General features: G+C 40.7%; 1 protein-coding gene across 8 annotated transcripts in view; it reads left to right on the top strand.

Moving 5' to 3' along the window:
• TFDP2 (transcription factor Dp-2) overlaps positions 1 to 13,647 on the top strand; it is a 132,756-nt gene that overhangs the window by 107,371 nt on the left and 11,738 nt on the right. For 6 of the 8 annotated variants that reach the window (XM_036030740.1, XM_028518272.2, XM_036030741.1 and 3 more), the window contains 3 exons: positions 1,503 to 1,665; positions 5,599 to 5,745; positions 8,639 to 8,707. In XM_036030740.1, coding sequence (XP_035886633.1) covers positions 1,503 to 1,665; positions 5,599 to 5,745; positions 8,639 to 8,707 — 379 coding nt within the window. The remainder of the gene's footprint in view (positions 1 to 1,502; positions 1,666 to 5,598; positions 5,746 to 8,638; positions 8,708 to 13,647) is intronic. The other 2 variants (XM_028518277.2, XM_028518273.2) reach the window with 1 other exon arrangement.

Genomic DNA, 13,647 nt, shown 5'->3' with positions numbered 1-13,647 from the left:
CTTCTTTCCTTAGCATAATATCCTCCAGGTTTCTCTTTGTTGTAGCATACAGCAAGAATTCATTCTTTGTTGAGGCTAAATAATATTCCATGTGTGCACATATTTACACCACACTTTCTTCATCTACCCACCTACAGGCATTCGGTTGTTCCCCTGCAGTGGCTATTGTGAGTAATGCTATATGAACACGGGGTGCCGATCCCTGTTTCAGATCCCGATTTCAGGTCATGGGGACTGATACCCAGACGTGGGGTGGCTGGATCATAGGGCAGTTCTATTCTAAATATTGGGGGGAACCTCTGTACAGTTTTCCATAGCAGCTGTACCATTTTACACTCCCACAGTGTACAGAGGTTCTCATTTCTCCACACTGTCACCAACACTTGGTATCATTTATGAGTATGTATATAGTGGCCACCCTAACAGGTGGGAGGTAATACCTGGTTTTGATTTGCATTTCCCTGATGATTGGTAACATTGAGCATCTTTTCATATGGTTGTTGACTCTTTGTAAGGTTCTTTGGAAAAATGTCTGTTGGTGTCCTTTGCCTATTTAATTGGGTTATTTGGTGGTGGTTTTTTTATTGAGTTGTGGGAGTTTCTTGGATACTTTGGACATTAACCCATTATCAGATAAAATAAGGGGGTTGCAAATATTACATAGGTTGCCTTTTCATTTTGTTGGTTGTTTGCACTCGGACTCTTACTCCAGCAAGCCTTCCTCCTGCAGGTTAGGCTAGATGCCCCTCTCCCCAGGTCCCACAGAACATTGTGAGTGACTCAGACTTGACACTGACCTTGTTATATTGGGTTGTTCATCGTCATTGGCCTGTTCTGTCTCTTCTCTCCCCACCCCTCACCCCTGCCCATGGCTCATTGAGGGAAAGGATTTTGCCTCGATTATCATTTGTGTACTGCTGATCACTAATACGGTTCTTGGCATATAGCTGGCAGTCAGATTAGTACAGCTAAGCTGAACCCCTGCAAATTTTAATGATTATGTTATCAAAGTTTAGACCTAGGCATTAACCAAATTTGAAATAACTGAAGGTTTAGATCTATTATTAATACCAATAACCTCTGTTTGAAAATTGAGTAGATAAATGAAACAAGGAATAGTGGCACTTTTAATTTTAGGTGAAAAAGAACTATAAGTATATAAACAGGTAAGTATTGACCTGTATATAAACTTCCAGGGCAGAGTTTTTATCTCTTCTTCTCAAGGGTTTATTCCTACTGTGTAGAACAGTGCCTGGCACCCAACAGTAAGTACCTGGCCAGTAATATTTGCTGAATAAATAGATGATGTGCATAAGAATAGCAGTCTGACCTCATATTCTATTAGCCTTTTAAGGTAAAAATTAAGTTTGGAACATTTCCTCATCTCCAATTAAAGCTTACCACTTAAACTAAATCAAATGACTATCTTCTCACTCATTTTATAGTTTTATAAAGGAAGTTTCTAAGTAATTAAAATGGAGTATAATTTTTTTCTCTTTTAGTAAACGAAGCAAAAAAGGAGATAAAAATGGAAAAGGCTTGAGACATTTTTCAATGAAAGTGTGTGAGAAAGTTCAGCGGAAAGGTACAACATCCTATAATGAAGTGGCTGATGAGCTGGTATCAGAGTTCACCAATTCAAACAACCATTTGTCAGCTGATTCGGTAGGTAGATCATGCACTTGACACTGACTTTTTTTTAAAGGTTTTATTTATTTGCTTTTAGAGAGAGGGGAAGGGAGGGAGGGAGAAGGAGAGAAACATCACTGTGTGGTTGCCTCTTGCACGCCCCCAACTGGGGACCTGGCCCACAACCCAGGCATGTGCCCTGATGGGGAATCAAACCACAGACCTTTCAGTTTGTGGTTTGACTTCCAACCTGCTGAGCCATGCTGGTCACTGCATATATCTTGGAGATTTTCTTAACCACATATAAATCACCCATTTTTTCCAATGGAGATAAAATTACATACAGGGAGGGAAACATACATGTCTTGAGGGTGCAATTAAAGTATTATCTTCCCCCTTATTTATTGTGGAATAGTTTACATACAATAAGATGCATTATTTCAACTAAAATTCGATGAGTTTTTTTAAAGGTTTTATTTATTTATTCCTAGAGAGGGGAAGGGACGGAGAGAGGGAGAGAAACATTGGTGTACGGTTGCCTCTCGTGCATCCCCCATGGGGGACCTGGCCTGTAACCCAGGCATGTGCCCCAACTGGGAATCCAGTCGGTGACCCTTTGGCTCAAAGGCCTGCACTCAAGCCACTGAGTCACACCAGCTGGGGCAAATTTGATGAGTTTTGACAGTTGTGTGCACCTGTGGAACAACCACAGTAATCAGGATACAGATTATTGTCATCATTCCATAACGATTCTTCTTCCTCTTTATCATTATAGATCAGTTTACATTATATTTAAATGTAATGATACTATGTATACTCCACAACAATATTAAGTAATAGTAACTCTAGTCATATTGAGTTTTTAACTCTTATTCTTAGTGGAAAATACTCATAGTATTTCAACTTCAGTTATAATAAAGCTTTTAATTTTTAGATTTAAAAAACTTTAAAAATGAATATTTCTTTTTTCTCAATTTAAAAAAATTTGAAATTGTTGTTGTATTTATCAAAGTCTGGATAGTTTCCTAAAAAATTGGGATTTTTAAAGTCCTGGCTGGCGTAGCTCAGTGGATTGAGCGCGGGCTGGGAACCAGTGTCCCAGGTTCGATTCCCAGCCAGGGTACATTCCTGGGTTGCAGGCCAGAACCCCCAGCAACCGCACATTGATGTCTCTCTCTCTCTCTCTCTCTCTCTCTCTCTCTCTCTCTCTCTCTCTCTCTCTCTCTCTCTCTCTCTCTCCCCCTTCCCTCTCTAAAAATAAATAAATAAAATCTTTTAAAAAATGCTTTAAAAAAAATTGGGGTTTTTACACTGATAGTCATGAATGAGACTAGGGGGTTTGGTTTTGTTTTGTATTTTTGTTTTGTTTTTACCATCTTTGTAATGTGATTAGTAGTGTTATGCTAGCTTTACAATATGAATTTAGAGGCTTTCTTTTTATCTTTCTCTTTATTCCATCACAGGTTTCATAGTATTGGATGTCTCTTTCTGGTCCCTGAAATTTTATGGGAATCACCTGTGCCACCACCCAGGCCTGGTGATTGGGTGGGGGGTGAAGTTAGATAGGTATTTCCGTTCCTTCTTTGGTGACTTGTTTGTTTAGAATTTCTGTTTCCCTTCGCTTAGTATTTTATGGTTTTTAGAAAACCCTCTATCTCATCTGGATTTCTTTGTACTGACCTATTTTGCAGTCAATTTCTGTTTTTATCTTTATTTAATATTTTCCTTCTTATAGTTACTTTTGGTGTTTCTCTACACTGCAGGTGATGATTATACGTTATTTACTTTTCTTATTTTTGTTCAGTGATGAAAGCCTTTGTGGCTGTGACTTTTCCTCTTCTGTACTGCTTTGGATCCCACTGATTCTGATGTGATGTTCTTCTTCAACCTAAGAATTACATTAGAAAGAGTTCTTGCAGTTCCAGGTGATAGGGCTTTTGTTTGTTGTTATATTTTTTTACTTTTATTACCTATGAACTATTTTTTTCCACTGCTTTGAGATGTTCCTTGTCGGCCATTATATGGTGGTTTTTTTCTTTGAATTGGAAAAAAGACTATGGCATTCCAATTCTGAGTCAAAGCCATAGTTCTCAAAATGATCTGCAAGACCCCCTATACAGCCTGGCCAAATATTACTGCTCTGATCTCTTCTCCTACTGTGCGCTCCCCCGGTTACTGCGCATGTTGTGAATATGCCAGATAGGGTCCTTGTCCACCATTGCTCTTGCTGTTTCCTATGCCCGGAGCACTCTTTGCCTAGGGGTCCATATGGCTTCTCTCTCCCCTCCATCTAATTTTCACTCAGTGTCACTACACTAAGGCATTACTCTAACCACTTTTCAGAATCTAACTTACGTATTAAATGGCCTCATCCCCACCCCCGGGTATAAGCAAGAATTGGGTTTTTTCCTGGTTATTCACTGCTGCTATTTTTCTGACAATTTGGAAGGTTTATAGTCTTTAGTTCTCTCATTGATTATCTTTATAACTTTAAGTAACTTCAGTATTTTTGTTTCTTGAGTTATCACCCATAAACCAGTATCTGTTGATTATGGAGGGAAAAAGAAGTTCATAAGCTTATATTTACTCCCATCTCCCTTCATTCCCCTCACCACAGGATTCAGATTGCATATGTAAGTGGTAGTTGTTAAAAGAATATTATTATAGTTGTTTTTATGATTAAAAAATATACACTATGCCAAAAGTTTTATTATTACTTAGCTCATCTATTTTGAATAGTTCATTTGCTTCGAATCCATATCCTTTCCAATATGCAAGAGGGGAAATCAGCCAACCAACTTTGTTGCCTCCTCCTGATACTTGCTATTATATTATCATTTCTACACTTGATCTTAGCCAAAAGGCCGAGGAGCGACTGTATTGTCATTTAGTTCTGCTTTTAAACAGGTCCACTGTTCTGCACCATCCTTTATTATCATTTATTAGCACTTGATTGATTGGGTTTTGTTCTTAGGAACTATCCATCCTCAGTAACATAAAGGGCTTCTTCCACAATGTAAGTTAACACAGTTTCCTTCATCGAGAAAGTCTTGCTACCTGTCCCTCCACCCTGCCCAAAAAAAGAAGTTACCTGAACTCAACAGTGTGCTTTAGTGATCTACATGGTGACGTTTTGGTGCAAATTCCCTATTTTCATTATAAGCTACTGACGATTTGCAGATCAGTCCTAGTCCATGGACCACATTGTGAGATGCACTGTTTACCTGGAGCTTGACACAGGCATCCTTGACTTTTCAGAGTCTAATATGCTCTCAGACAATGCAAGGCCTAAGCCCGCTTTAACTCCATTACCCCTTTCTGATATATATATTTATAATTGTCATGTATATTAGTTCCATATGTATTCTAGACTCCACAGGACATTCTTGTTTTATAGAGAGTGTTAATTGAGATATCCCCACATAGTTACCTTTTGAGGTGGTCTTCATTTCATCCTACATTTCCAAGCTCCATCTCAGATCATCTTTCTTTTCCCTGAAGAAGGCCCTTTAGAATTTTTTTTTTAAGAATTTTATTTATTTTTAGAGGGAGGCAAGGGAGAGAGAAAGAGAGGAAAAGGAACATAATGTGTGGTTGCCTCTTGAGCACCTCCTGCTGGAGACCTGGCCCAAAACCCAGGCATGTGCCCTGACTGGGAATCGAACCAGTGACCCTGTGGTTCACAGGCAGGCACTCAATCCACCAAGCCAAACCAGCCAGGGCAGAAGGCCCTTTAGTATTTTTCAAATTGAGATTTGTTGGTAACATAATCTTTATTTTTTTAGATTGTTTTATGTTTTAGATTGTTTGAAAGTATCTTTAGTTCATCTTTACTTATAAAGGGTAGTTTCACTGGGTATAGAATTCTTCAGCACTTTGAAGATATAATAATAGTATTATTTGTTAAATATTTTAATATCTTGTTACTGTATCTTAACCCTTTTATCACTAAATAAAAATATTTTTTAGCAGGCTTATGACCAAAAGAACATTAGGCGAAGAGTTTATGATGCTTTAAATGTGCTAATGGCAATGAACATCATTTCAAAGGAAAAAAAAGAAATCAAGTGGATTGGCCTGCCTACCAATTCTGCTCAGGAGTGTCAAAACCTGGAGGTAAGCAAGGAAAATCCATTCATACAAAATAGTTTGCTTTATTTTACATCAGAGGCATTTTAATTTAGGTGTGTAGTTACACAACAAGAAAATATTTCTAATTGTTTATGTATACTATGTCATTTTTTAGGAATACACTGTTCTATGTAGAGTTTTAGAACTGGAAGGAACTTGAGAGATATGTAGTCCGGCTGATGTCCTGGTGCCGCTGAGAGACATAGACACTAAATGACTTGATTTTTACTGTTTCTTAGAGAAGATCTTTATTCTAATTGAATTCTGAGCACTCATAAATTTTTGGTAACTTGTATAATAGAAATAATATCTTATTTGATGTAATGTTTGCTGTGTGGGCCCAAAAAAATGGATTCAGCTATTTCTCGTGTTTAAACGTTTACACTGGCCTCTAGAATCAGTGGCAGCAGAGTAGTATTTCACTCGTATCTTTGTCAGAATGGACAGAATGTGTAGCAGTTACATGAATGTGGACATGATGTGTGCAGAAGCATTTTTTATTCTGTTAGCTTGCATCGTTACAGAAAATCTTCCTTGAATGAACATGCATCCTGACAGACTCTTTCCAAACTGGACGTAACTTTACCGTCCTGCCTGGAACGGGATAAACTGGGGTTAAAGATAGCTTACGGAGACAAATGTGGTGGATCTCATGTTTTTCTCGTTGTCTGATACCAGTATACTTGTGGCTGAAGGGCAAAACCAGACATTCATCATAAGTTATAGGATGATTATATTTATTTGCTGCAGTAGAAATGTCTTACTTTTCTCCTCCAATAAAGTGGAATTTGAGAATCATTTTAATTACCAGTAATATTAAGCTGATAAGTTAACAGAAATCTATTAGCATCTGTTATGTGCTTAACCAAAGATTATGCGAGACAAAATTTCTGATTCCAAGGAGCTTTCATTCTAATTGAGAGGAGAAGTGTAAAAGGAGTTACCAAAAATGTGATTACTACTATGAAAGAAGTATGTGCAGATTTTTGGAAAGGGAGATGAGGGAGGACTTTACCAAGAACCAAAGCCCCTGAGCTCAGTCAGGAGGGAGGAGTAGGGGTCTGGGGTGTACGGAGGACCTTTAGGGCTGGTGCTATGCCTGGGCTGTGGCCGGCAAAAGAAAGCCTGTCCACCACCGGGGGTGGCCGGAGTATATATAGGCAAGAAAAGGGGGTAGGGGACAGAAGCAACTGGGACCTGATCCTATAAACTGGGAGAAGCTACTGAAGACTTGAAAGAGGAAGGCAGATAGGATGTGTTCTGAAGGGTCACTATCCTCATGGGTCGAAGTCAAACTGGCAGGAGGATGAGGGGGGCGGGTGAGGGGATGGGCTGGAGACCCCTGCGTGGAGGAAGGGCAGTGAGGGTGGGGCAGTGTGCCCCAACAGGGCAGAACACTTGGATGTGGGACGGGGGGGCGGGGGGTAGGGGGGCCTGACCTGTCACAGCTTCAGCCCCTAAATGTGGAGAGCCACACAGATTCTTCGGTCAGTCTGAAGTGGTTTAGGGTTGAGTGTGGCAGCGGTTAGAGGGGCAGTGAGAGGGAACGCCTGGTACAGACCACAGTGCACGGGCAGCAAACAAGAAATATTATCTTGGGGTAGACAAGAAACATGTCTTTTCTGGCATCATTGACTTTTGCCCACATTGGGGTAGGAACTCATCCACAAGGAAATTCAGACCCAAATATTCATTTTCTAAGTAGTTGTAAGAGTGAGGAAAATGAGAGTCCTTTGAAGCTGGGGAGTTTGTGCTGTAAGCTTGTTTCTTACTATGAGGAGGAATTGTGTATGGGATATGTAAGCTAGCTGTATTAGCAGCTGTGCTTATTTAAGTCAGTTAAAATACACCATTTTTACCTCAATAATAAAATAAATAAAAGAAGAAAAGGAAATAAGGAGAAGGAAGGAAAAGGAGAGAGAAATCTGGCATAATTTCTATGATCAGGAAAGGGATATTTACACATGTGAAGCAGAAATGAGAGCAGGTAGTGCAGGGTTAAAAGTTAACTTCTGCATCATCAGGGCAAGTAGGAGAGCATTAGAAGGGCCAGTGCGCCATCTGCAAAGAGAGTCTCGTACTGCCTGAGTTATTGGGAAATACCCATACTGACGAGAACACAAATTAGTAACTTTTTTTTAGAGAGGATTCTGCCTCCGAAGCCCCAAAACACTATGTGTATTCTTTGACCTGGCGGCAATCAGCCAGGTTGTTTCTAAGAGGGAAAAAGAGAATCAAATAAATTAAATCTTTAAATAAATAAAATTTAAAGTAAAAATAAGTCAGTCAGACTAAGAGCTTAAATGAGGCCTTACCTCATTCTGGGAGGTGGGAGTGTAATAGACCAAAGTAATTAATATCAGGGTCTCTGGAACCAGACGGCTTAGGTTCTTGCCAAGCAATAAGCCGCGTGCCCTTGGGCAGTTCCTTAACCCTCTGTGCCTCCAGTTCCTTACCTGCAAAAGTGGGTTACCGCAGGGCTCCCACTGCCACAGGCTTTGTGAAGATGAGTTAGATAATGTGTGTAAAGTGCTGAGTTGAGTGCTGGCTGGTAGAGTAAGTGTTCCTAAGTGTAGCTCTCACTCTGTTACAAGTTAAGTATAGTAAGTAGCCACGAGCACCAAATACCATGTATTCATTAAGTGGATGGATTTCACTAATGACAACAGTTGGCGCAGTTCTGCTGCTTGCCCGCTCATTTACCCAAAGCCCCCCCCCCCCCCAAAGAGGTGTAGTTTGGCTTTATTGATGTTGGTAGTCAAAATGGGTTGCATTTTTCTAAAGAAAATTCTTAATTATCTCAGAATTGGGACCTGGAAATGAGCTGTACTTTATACTCTACATATGTTCATGTTATTTTGTAACCTGTGTTTTAAAGATAGAGAAGCAGAGGCGGATAGAACGGATAAAGCAGAAGCGGGCCCAGCTGCAAGAACTTCTCCTGCAGGTAAAGATGCCAGGATGTTTTCCCAATAAGAAAATAAAATAAAGAAAAGACAAGACACAAAAGGAAGGAAGGAAGGAGAAAGAAAGAAAGAAAAGGAGAGAAGTCTCTATTCTGCTTCTCCACTTACTCTTTTAGAGTCAGCATTTTCTGCTTTGGGGGCCTTCGAGGCAGTACCCGGTGGGACCACAGCAGGGCAGCCTATGCCCCGCCGAGCCCTTGCCGCCCGTGTGCTCTGCCTTTAGCTGGTTCCCACCCACCATCCTCAGGGCCCACAGCCACTCGCCTGCCCTGTGTGAGACTCCTGCTACACAGCAGTGTACTTTTGACATTTATCGTTACTCCGACCAGAAACTCTTCGTGTGTGTGTGTGTGTGTGCGCGCGCGCGCGCGTGTGCATGCTAATTTGGAATACCAAGAAGTAAAGCTAGTTAAACTGTAGGCATGTTGAGTAAGATAATCAAATCCATTTGTAATACTTATTGTCCGTAAGTAACAGCATAATATGCAATGACTCAGCTTTGTAAACATACCAAACCTTCAAATGCATTTCTGTTTAAATGAAAATTAAATTGTATGGTATAATAAAGATCCCTATATTAATACTTTTTTGGATAACTGCCTAGAATTGGGATGATTTTAAAAAGTATAATAGAGCCTTTGTGTAAAATTTCATGAGGTAAAATCACAGGGTGAAAGGACTGTTTCCCACTTTTGGTGACTGCAGTGGGTGTACAGATTTACTGTGAGCTCCATGGCGGAGCTGTTTTCAGTCCAATCAAAAAATTTTGTAAAATGAGTCAGAGTCTTTATGTATTTGCTTTTATCAGCAAATTGTCTTTGTTTTGAAAAGCTTTCAACCAATCATAAAATCAGCTTTGATTTGAGTAACTGTAGGATTTAACCCGCAGCTGAGGATATGCTTATTGATTTGAGAGAGGGGGGAAGAGAGGGGGGAGAGAGAGAGAGAAAGAGAGAGAGAGAGAGAGACGGAAACATCGATTGGCTGCCTCTATATGTACCCTGACCATCGGGGATCGAACCCACAACCTAGATATGGGCCCTGACCAGGGATCGAACCTGCAACCTTTTGGTATACAGGGAAGTTTTGGTGTGATCCACTTATCAGAAATAAAGATAGCAGAAAGTTACCAAATATTATAGCATGTTTTTTCCTAAAATATTCACCTTGTCTAATGAACAGAATATGTTAAGTATTCTTAAATATTCCAGATTTTTGTTTTTCACTTTCTAGATGCTTATATTACGCTTTCTGTTTTTCTTTTCCATTCATGTGTAAATCAGAGAGGCAAGAGCAGGCTGTTTACCCTTGCAGAGATCTGTGTCTGATCCGAGAGGGAAGCAGGGCCAGGGCAGAGGAGCAGCCGCAGGTAGAACAGAGACTTTGCAAACAGAGGGAGCCCCAGCGAGGGTGTTCCCCACCTAGGACATTTCTCCTTCTTTTCTGTGTTCTGTGTCTGCTTTTCACACCGAAGGACCCTGGAACCTCCCTGAGGAGCTAGCACTGGAGGAGGCATTTTGTGCATTTTTCCTATTGGATGGCCAGATAAGATTTTGTTTGAAGAGAGTGTTCTGTAGCTTTATTAAAAAAGACCTTGAAAGCTGACCGTTCGCTCCTATCAGACAGCTCCTCCTTGTGGGGTCCTGCATTCTTGCAGAGCTGGCCCGCCAGGCCCACATACTGTGGCCCCTGCACTGTCTCCGTCTCCCCCGAGCTGCCGCTCTCTTGTCCTGGTCCTGGCTCGTCCTGGCTCAGTCAGCTGCGGTGTTCCCTGTGAACACGTGGTTCCAAGACCCTGCAGAGCCTTCCTCAGAGTTCCGCGTGGGGTCGTGGACATTTCGGGGCTTGGTTTTGGGCATTTTATTTTATTTTATTTTATTGTTTTTCTTTTTAAGGGAAAGAAGGGGGATAGAGAAACATCGATGTGTTGTTCTGCTTATTTATGTATTTTTCTTTTTTAATTATATTTTATTGATTATGCTATTACAGTTGTCCTGATTTTTCTCCCTTTACCCCCTCCGCACAGCACCCCCTACTCCTTGAGGCCATCCCCCTCCTTGTTCATGTCTGTGGGTCATGCATGCAAGTTCTTTGGCTACTCCATTTTTTATACTATACTTTATATCCCCATGGCTATTCTGTAACTACCTATTTGTGTTCCTTTTTTTATATAAAGATTTTATTTATTTTTAGACAGAGGGGGAGGGAGGGAGAAAGAGAGGGAGAGAAACATCAATGTGTGGTTGTCTCTTGTGTGCCTCCCACCAGCAACCAGACCTGCAACCCAGTCATGTACCCTGACTGGGAGTTGAACTGGCAGCCCTTTGGTTCACAGGCTGGCACTCAATCCATTGAGCCACACTAGCCAGGACTACCTATTTGTACTTAATCCCCTCACCTCATCACCTATTCCCCCAGACCCCCCATCATCTGGCAACCATCAAAACGCTCTCTGTGTCCATGATTCTGTCTCTGTTCTTTCTTGTTTGCTTAATTTGTTTTTTAGATTCAATTGTTGATATATATGTATTTATTGCCATTTTATTATTCATATTTTTATCTTCTTAAATAAGTCCCTTTAACATATCATATAATAATGGTTTGTTGATGGTTAACTCCTTTAGTTTTTTTCTTATCTGGGAAGCTCTTTATCTGCCTTTTGATTGCAAATGATATCTTGTATATAGGACCCTGCTTTTCATTGTTTTGAATACTTCTTGCCAGTCCCTTTTAGCCTGCAAGGTTTCTTTTGAGAAATCAGTTGACAATATTATGGGCACTCCCTTGTAGGTAACTAACTGCTTTTCTCTTTCTGCTTTTAAGATTCTCTCTTTATCTTTAACCTTTGGCACTTTAATTATGATGTGTCACTTATTTATGTGTTCATTGGTTGATTCTTATATGTGCCCTGATCAGGGATCAAACGTGCAATCTTGGTGTATTGGAACAATGCTCTAACCAACTGAGCCACTCAGCCAGGGCTTAGCATGCTAGTTTTTAAATCCATTTCTCAGTATACTTGTAATTATTTGTTTATCAGAAAGAACGGTGCTTGGCAGGATCACTCTCATATATGTATTTTTTCAGTGCTAAATTTCTGTTCCTCTGTGGTCTCTCAAACCAAATATTTATGGAGGATTTCAACCCTGGGCAACCTAGCTGTCAACATTTATAAAAACAAGTCTCTCTATTGAAATAAAACCCAAAATATAACGGAAAACAACTACTTTTGCTCAGAAGAGTAAAAGAAGGTAGACCTATAACTTCTTTCCTCCCAGTGGTTTGTTTTTCTTTCCTTCATTGAATAACACTGATGAAGCTGTTATAGAAAGTAAATAAAACAGCCTTTGCTGGCATGGCTCAGTGGGTTGGTCATCGTCCCACAAACTGAAAGGTCACCAGTTCAATTCCTGGTCAGGGCACATGCCTGGGTTGCGGGCCGGGTCCCTGGTTGGGACATGTGAGAGGCAAGTGATTGGTGTTTCTTTGGCACATCAATGTTTTCCTCCCTCTCTTTCTCCCTCCTTTCCCCTCTCTCTAAGAATAAAGAAATAAATAAAGCAAATTAAGCAAGTTGCCCACGAACACTAAATTTGCCACGCTAAGCTAGCTTAGTTTTTTTTAATAATGTCACAATTCACCACATCACATGGCAGAGGTAAGGTTCACATACATGCCACCACCTCCTTTTTGTTCTTCGTAATGTGGGAGAGGAATGGCGTGAGTGGGTAGCACCTGCAGACAAGCCAGGCTCCCTGCTTACATCTGTGTGATCACCTCTTCCAGCTCTTAAGCCTGGTCCAGAGCGGCTAATCAGCTAAGCTGAAGCCGTTGAAACAGATGTTAATGAGCCTGGAAAATAACGAAAAGCCGAAGGAAAATTAAAGGACAGCAAATAAGGAAATCAGTCCAAAACCAATGGGAGGGGATGTTTGTTTTTACTGTCAAAATAACATTCTATTCAATGTATGTTTTTACTGCTCCCCTTGTCCTGAAAAATCACCACTGCTGTTTGTTGTGCATAATATCAAACAGTGGGCCCTAAACGTGTAAGAACTCTGAGCTGTCACTGTTCATTTCCATCCCCACCCCCTGCACCCAGGTCCTCACGTGGCACCGTGGCCACGAGGCTGGGCGAAGTACGGGAGTATCTCCCAGGGCTCTTTTTCTGCTGGAAGGGAAGAGAAGCTGGGCAGAATATTTAAACAGATGATTCTTTTTATCTGTTTAAATACTTTTACAGTTTCAGCATGTTTTCCCTCAGTATTAAATGAATTAAGCAGTGTATGTACGTATAAACTAGCTTGTTCTTTACCAGCAGAAGATAACAGTATGGCCTAAGTAATATTTGATAATGGTACTGCTAGCAATCGTTTTTTGATAGTGATTTTGGACACATTGTTAAGGCTACAATAAGCTGGTGTCCCTTCTGTTTTACGCATTTTAAGAGAGTAAATGTTCACTTTATAGAGAGCTAGTACCCAGCCATTTTAAGTTAATGATGATCCTAATCAAACTTTAGTTAAGACCCAGAACCTAAAATAAACAATCCTAGGATAAGATTGCCAAAACACAGAAAATAGCCTAAATTCATCGGCACTGGGGTTGGGTGGGGTACGGGGGGACCCGCTGGTGAAAGGGAATGAGTGGCCCTTTAATCCACTGTCTCACGAGCTGATGAAAAACTTGCACTGTGTGAGGTCTCTCTAGCTGTGGAACCCTGACGCATTTGCCTTGGGCGGGGGTTACCTGGCTAGGTGCCTCAGAAGGTCGTGGGTTCAATTCCCGGCCAGGGCACATATGGGAAGTAACCAATTGATGTTCTCTCACATCAATGTTTCTGTCTCCCCCTCTTTCTCTAAAATCAATAAACATATCCTGTGGTGAAGATAAAAAATAATAATAAAGTAGCAGCAAGGTT

Source organism: Phyllostomus discolor, chromosome 7 (genome assembly GCF_004126475.2).
Source record: "Phyllostomus discolor isolate MPI-MPIP mPhyDis1 chromosome 7, mPhyDis1.pri.v3, whole genome shotgun sequence".
NCBI classification, from domain to species: Eukaryota; Metazoa; Chordata; class Mammalia; order Chiroptera; family Phyllostomidae; genus Phyllostomus; species Phyllostomus discolor.
Note: the sequence above shows the minus strand (reverse complement) of the source record. Positions and strands in the feature narration are given on the sequence as shown.